The following is a 7,384-nucleotide window of genomic DNA, read 5'->3' as shown; positions in this document are numbered from 1 at the left end:
ATAAACAAATAATCCACTTTTGGTCGTATATTTTTACATATTAAATATTTTAATGTTACATACAATCTTTATCATTCACATGGTGTCGGACCACAACCGTCCATTGATCTTTTCAGTCATAATCTTGCGCTCCGCCATGGTCTCACTTGGCAGGAGGGGATACCCCTCCCGCACCCTCCCCGCCCAACTTCTTAATTTACAAAAAAGTGGTGTTGCATGGCACAAGAGTTCACCTGTCACACAATTCCTGTATATATATTTTAGTTTCAATCTCTCAACCAGCGTGTTGGTAATTGAAAGGTGTTCCCATCCTTTGATCTCAGTCAAAACATCTTACTCATCCATTGTTGAGGTTCACAGACGGTACACCCCATCCATCTTTTCAGTGACAATATCTCGCTCAGCCATAGCGATTTCTGAACTGGTCAACCGCATGTCATAAGTTTATGAAATTCATATCTTCATTGTATGATTTACTGAGAGGGCAACTCAGCGTTCTTGTCCCCTACCCCCTCTTCTGAGTGTATTAGTAACACTCCACTTTGTGGCCAGTAGTTCCCATTACACCGTAATCGGCGATGTTCATGGACTTTCGACTTCATCTGTGTGTCGCGCAGTGCGTAGGGTTATCATAATTATGGCTAGGCTTGCCAAGAGGGTCGTGTCATTTCGGAGAGATGTCGGTGTGTGCAAGGCGGAATTTTATGCACTTGCGGGTAGGTAAGAATTATATACTTATTTATATATTATAACATTATCGATGTATTTCCTTCCTGTGAATATAAAATTCGGTAGTTCCTGTAACCACCGGACCGGAAGTGGCGGAAGTGAAGCAGCTGTCAAACATTGTCGAACGATTTTTAACCTTTTATACCTAAGGAAGTATTTTTCCATCATTTATTAGTCGATTTAGCTAACTGTAAAACACAATAATATCATGTGAAGTGTACTGTATACATCTAAAAAAAACTTAGCCAGTGATGATTGCAAAAGTGATGATTTTTTTCAATTTGATTTCGATTATTCTGACAAACCAATCATGTTTCTAGCAATTAGATGCTATTCTTTTCTAATTGTATTGGAACACATTGCTGTGATGAAAGATGAAAGTAAATGAGATTGATATGCTATTGTAAATGTTCTATCCCCGGAATTGGTGTAAGTAAATAACTTGTTAACTATTCCATCCACATTTTTGACAGCACTCTGAAAAATTCTAAAGGATGTGTACATTAGTATTTATCAAAGTGATGCATGTATGTGGGTAAGAACCAACTGACGGGTTTGCTGATATTGTTGCTATGATCAGAGCTCCACACCTTGCAGACTGCTCACTCCCTGGTTTTTTCTAGTATAAAGAAACATGGGAGGAAAAATGCACTCAAATCCACAACTGAATAAACATTAGTATGACTCTTTACTAAATCAGCAGAGTGTAACAGGTAGCTGGTTCTTATCCCGCAAACACACCATGTACAGTAACTATTAAGTATTAATAAAAATGATGTAAATATAATGTTGTTCTAAATAACCTAATAAAATTTCAGGATTTCCAAATATCATTTGTTTGATAGACGGTACTCAAGTACGTGTACGAGCGCCTCATGAGTTTGAAGCCGATTATGTAAACAGGAAAGGGTATCATTCGATCAATGTGCAGGTACATGGAAGGAAGTTGTGATGAGTTTGTTATAGTTTAAACTTATTCATTTTAACATGATTTTAAAACTAATTAATAAGCATTATATTATTCATTCTCGCTGGCAGAATTTTATGAGAGAGTGTGGTCTTATGTTGTTTGGGAGTCCGGAGTACCTGGAGAATACAATTGTCTTACTTGGTATCCACTAATCTATCTCACACTGATGCACTGGCATGATGCAGTCATGCACCCAAGCTGGGAAATCGAGCCAGGGTTGACCAGATGAGAAGCAAGTTACAAACCGGACAACCGAAGTGTGTTTTATTGTACTAAGGTCGTTCATGTATTATTCATAAATTTCTTCCATTAGGGTAAGGCACCTGTCCATAGCATTACATATTTGACCTCAAATTATATTTTTTTCTCTATAAGATTTGAAGACGGTTTACCAAAAGATCAATTTGTGAGGGTGCAGCTTTGAAGACAAGTTTTACTACTGTTGTATGTGCACTATTTCAGATGGTTTGTGATGCAAAGCTTCGTTTTATGAATGTTGTTGCCAAGTGGCCAGGAAGTGTCCACGACTCCAGAATATTCAAAAAGTCACGCCTTGCTTCAGAATTAGAGCAAGGTACCTGGAGTGATTTTTGTTTTGTTTAACTTTCTAACCTTTCCAAGAGGTATTATGATGTTATATGATAAACTTAGGCCGTTTATTAAAATGTCTGGTCAATATTTTTTTATTTTGTCTAAGAAAATTTTCTTTTATCCAATCTTGATTAACTGTCTCCGTGGCCTAGTGGTTATACATCCGCCTATGGAGCGGGAGGTCATTTGTTCGATCCCTGGCTGCCTCATAACGCAAGGTCTAAAGACACACACACACATATATACACACACACACGAACGGTGGATTTATAGATTATGAAATAACAGTATTAATTTGCAATATTTTAAAATCAATCTTGGAAAAAGAACACTGACCATTTGTTATAATTTGCTTGATGTTGTATTGTAGGCCAACATAATGGGTACATACTGGGAGACAGTGGGTATGGCTGTAAGCCATACCTTCTCACATCATACCTGAATCCTAGAACAGGACCTCAAGAAAGGTACTTCACATACACTACTTTTATGTAGATTATAGATGCTTATGTTTAGCTCGACTATTCAAAGAATAAGGAGAGCTATACTACTCACCCAATCTTCGGCGTCTGCGTCGGCGTCACCCCTTGGTTAAGGTTTTTGGTGCAAGCACACATAGGTAAATATCTCAGCAACTACTTGAGGTATTGCATTGAGACTTTATACAATGGTACTCAACCATCCAACCTACTTAATTAACCAAGTTAGATAACTCTAGTTTGCATTTACTAGTAATGCAAATAATAGGCCTTTATTATTTGACTTAGAAATTCTGGTTAAGGTTTTGCGTGCAAGCATACATAGATTAATTTCTCAGCAACTACTTGAGGTATTGCATTGAGACTTGATACAATGTTACTCAACCAGCCAACCTACCTTATTTACCAAGTTAGATAACAATAGTTTGCATTTAATGCAAATAATAGGCCTTTATTATTTGACTTAGAAATTCTGGTTAAGGTTTTGCGTGCAAGCACACATAGGTTAATATCTCGGCAACTACTTGAGGTATTGCATTGAGACTTGATACAATGTTACTCAACCGTCCAACCTACCTTATTAACCAAGTTAGATAACAATACTTTGCATTTAATGCAAATAATAGGCCTTTATTATTTGACTTAGAAATTCTGGTTAAGGTTTTGCGTGCAAGCACACATAGGTTAATATCTCGGCAACTACTTGAGGTATTGCATTGAGACTTTATACAATGGTACTCAATGATCCAACCTACTAAATTAATCAACTTAGATAACTCTTGTTTGCATTTAATGCAAAATAATTGCCCTTTATTATTAAAATTAGAAATTCTGGTTAAGGTTTTGCATGTAACCACTTTTAAGTCAATACCTCAGCGTATACATCATGTATTGCATTGAAACTTTACACACAGTCTCCCAACCATTTCACCTTCTTATCTAATCAAGTAAGATAACTCTATCTTTCATATTATATAATTTTTACCCCTTTATTATGCGACTTAGAAATTCTGGTTAATGGCCTTGCATGTTAGCACACATAGGATAATATCTCAGCAAAAACTTGATGTATTGCATTGAGACTTTATACAATGGTATTCAACAACTCAACCTAATTGAATAACTAAGTTAGATAACTGTATTTTGCAAATATTGGCCCTTTATTATTACACTTAAAAAATCTGGTTAAAATTTTGCATGTAACCACATTTATGTTAATATCTCAGCACATAGTGTATTGCATTGAAATCTAATCGAACAGTGATCCATGCATGTATTGCCAAAACTTTTCAATCCTTACACTGAAATGCGGCGGAATAGTCGAGCGCGCTGTCTCTGTGACAGCTATTGTTTATTTATTTGTGTCAAAACCTGTATATTTATGCAATCGGTTATGAAATATAAAACTAATCATATTTTCTGAAAAAGGTATCTACAATAACAAAAGTTGTTTCTGTTATTCTCAAAAAATCAATTATGTACCATTTAATCTGCAGCAGAATTACTTGAGATTTATATCATTATTACTATTTTTCTTTTAAATATAGACATTTAAGCTACAAAACATTGGCATGGCTGAACAGTTTACTGAAATCTTCTGAACATACTGAAATCTTCTGAACAATGTAAAGAAATCATAATGTGAAGTTTTAAATCAAAATTAACATACATGTACTAGATTTCACTTTTAAAAAAGATATAATTAAGCTTACCAGCTGCCTTCGAGTTTTTGTACATTATCTTGACCTCTTCCAATGTCCTATATGGACAACAGACACTCGATCTGAAATAGCAGAGATGTTAAATTTCTTTACTTATAGATTTTAGGATGTAGACAAAAAAAGAAGAGCACTACCTGTGGTTGGAGCCAAGTCTACATACTCAATCACAAGGAGGAAAAGCCTGGATATTATAACATGATTACTTCACCCCAGTTACATAATTTTATGTCCAATCATCAACATCAGCCCAAATCAATCAATATTTATGTTTTTACCAAAACCATGGGTGAGCTCAGCATTGATAAGGTACAATGTAAATATAATATAAGATGAACAAGTTCCGCAAGCTTTGATAATTAAATATCCAGTATAATGAAAGTGACCCAGAAAGAACGACTTTCAAATTCCAAAAACATATACAACAATAGTTTTGGGAAAATGAACTGATTTTAGAAAGGGGAGCTTAGAAGGCAGTAAATTTCTCCCAAAACAACAACACTGGATCTTAAGAAGAAAATCGAAGGAAAACAAGTGTCTGCATTAAATGCGCTGTTGAAAACTTACGCATTCAATTGTTGTGTGATAGACTCCCACAACTCCTTCTTCTCCTTCCCCCCAAGCAAAGCTCCTCTAAAGGATCCAAATAGCTTTTGCCCTTTGGATGAAATCAGCTCAAGAGCTGTGCTCTTTTCTTCCTCAGACCAATTGGTCGAGCGTTTTTTGGCAGCCATAATCGGTCTATGCAGACGGTCCAATGTTATGACATATACTACTGGTCATTCTCCTTTTGAAGAGTATTCATGCCTTTTAAGCGAATCAACGGAAAGATAATATCGATCAACTAATCACAGCTTCGTGAAATCGGATTAAAACAAGTGGATCAGCTAAATCGTTTAACGAATTTAATCCCGTTTTTAATCCGATCAGTTAATCTTTTCAAGAAATCGGCCCCAGTGTCACCAGCGTAATAATACTCTCCGGCCTAAATCGGTAGCGCTGAAACACCTACTCTGGGATAGCACCTCCAACGGATTTAATCTGTCCCAAAACAGGCGCGGAATAGTAATTCCGGCCGCTCTCTCACGCAGACGCTGCAATCTTCTATGAAAGTCGGCCATTTTTAAATCGCTTATCCGAGATTTAATCCTATTAATTATTAGGATAAAAATAACGGGATTAAGCTCATTAGATGATCCGGATAATCCGGAATATTAACAAGATCATCTTAATCCCGTTTTTGATCGCGATCAGCCGCTAATCCCGGGATCATCTTTTTCGAGAAATCGGCCCAAGTAATAAATGCAATAAATTTGGCACTGTCTGTACATACTGGTCATCTAAAGTTGCAGCAGAATTTATAACACAGGAGTTTATCAATCTTCATTTAGTATGATTGCCTTTCAGACCTTTCTAGTAATGTTTGAATATGAGGAAATGGTAGTTGAAGTAGTATACTGTTCAAGCTGATGGTCCAGGTACACAGATAGTTTGTGTTAATGAAGGAAGTTGGTGTAATTTCAATCTGTTCAGTTACATGTTATCTTGACAAATTGGTGGCATTAAAACTGAATTGTTTAAAATAAAAGTGAAGACTTCCTTCTGTTGCCTGTAGGAAGCAAAATCAGCTGGGTGGAAACAGTCAGCATTGTGTCATCTGAAACTCTACCATCCAATCCTCTATTGGCCTCTTTCACAAAGGTAGCTCAGATTTTCTGCAAATGTTCACATATGCTAATTATAAATTCTAACCTTGAATACTTCAAAATACCTATCAACTAACATATTTTAAACAATCAATAAGAAATACAGCTGAAATTAAGGACAAAATAAAGAATGTATTGTATTTGGCAACGAGTGTTGTTTTTTTCTTTAAAATGTATGATGTATCATCTAGACAAACACAAATCTAAAGCTGAATGAAACAAAAATGAAAAAAAAGTTTTCAAACAGCATTGATGCTTGTTGTTTTAAGTATGATTATTGATCTGACAAAATATCATAGGCTTTTGGAACAAATAAATGACACTCAGCTTAAATTTTCTAGATATCTGATGGTTATTCTAAAATTATATTCACCTGCATTATCAGTACATTGTTCGTTGTGGTAGTTGTAGTGAATGCTTTGTAGGTGTTGGCAACAACATCAGTAAAGAATAACATCAGTATGTCTCCCGGCCAGACATCTTTCTTCACAGCTTTGAGCCTGATGGTCACAACCTCATTGCGTCTTGAACAGTAAGACCTGGGGTTTTTCCTGCATTACAAGACAAGAAGAAAATGCTTAATAAACTCAGTGATTTACATTAACAGAGAAACACAAAAAAATATGTACTAGCACTATACAAAAGCAAAGTTATATACATGTAAGTGGTGGCTGTGTGAAAGAGTTTAGGGCAAACTTAGAAACTGATATATCAGCAAGTTGATAGTTAGATATTTTTCAGTAGTTAAATTTATATTTGAAGGTAAAATGGATTGAAAAAATGTATGATATATGAAAGATTCCATACCTGGATTATTTTGCTGGAAACTGACATCCTTGTTATCCTAAAGGAAGACAGTGACAGCTCCTGCATGTTAACAAACCAGCACCGGATGCATTTGCTGTTCATGCACAACCAAACCGCTATTACATGAAGTGGAATTTCTTGTTCCTAGTCTGCAAAATACTGTCTGTGGATGGTAAAGAGCACTTTTGACCTGCTGAATTTGGTAAGAAATGTTATTCGATCATGGAATGCCATCTGACCTCCTGTGGTACACCACATTCCCACAGGCAAAGACTAGGGTATGGCCCTCTTTTTTCAAAGGCTTCATTGACGGAATTCATCTGCAAATACATATGTTTCATTTTAAAATAGCGATGTCTATTTTATCAATTGATCAGCTTAATG

At 35.8% G+C, this 7,384-nt stretch overlaps 1 protein-coding gene across 1 annotated transcript; it reads left to right on the top strand.

Annotated features, from left to right (window-relative positions):
- The first annotated feature begins 637 nt into the window (after window positions 1-637).
- Window positions 638-2,785, top strand: LOC128202791 (putative nuclease HARBI1). The gene is made up of 4 exons (XM_052903925.1): window positions 638-716; window positions 1,548-1,660; window positions 2,162-2,273; window positions 2,661-2,785. The coding sequence occupies exons 1-4, from the start codon at window positions 638-640 to the stop codon at window positions 2,783-2,785; spliced, it is 429 nt and encodes a 142-aa protein (XP_052759885.1).
- Window positions 2,786-7,384: the final 4,599 nt, after the last annotated feature.

The sequence above is a fragment of the Mya arenaria genome, chromosome 9 (genome assembly GCF_026914265.1).
Source record: "Mya arenaria isolate MELC-2E11 chromosome 9, ASM2691426v1".
NCBI lineage: Eukaryota > Metazoa > Mollusca > Bivalvia > Myida > Myidae > Mya > Mya arenaria.
Note: the sequence above shows the minus strand (reverse complement) of the source record. Positions and strands in the feature narration are given on the sequence as shown.

Excerpts from the sequence above, each read along its gene's own strand:
- LOC128202791 (XM_052903925.1), top strand. The coding sequence starts at position 638 with ATGGCTAGGCTTGCCAAGAGGGTCGTGTCATTTCGGAGAGATGTCGGT. Across the intron at positions 717-1,547 it reads GGAATTTTATGCACTTGCGG|GATTTCCAAATATCATTTGT; the intron begins GTAGGTAAGAAT and ends ATAAAATTTCAG. Across the intron at positions 2,274-2,660 it reads TGCTTCAGAATTAGAGCAAG|GCCAACATAATGGGTACATA; the intron begins GTACCTGGAGTG and ends GTTGTATTGTAG.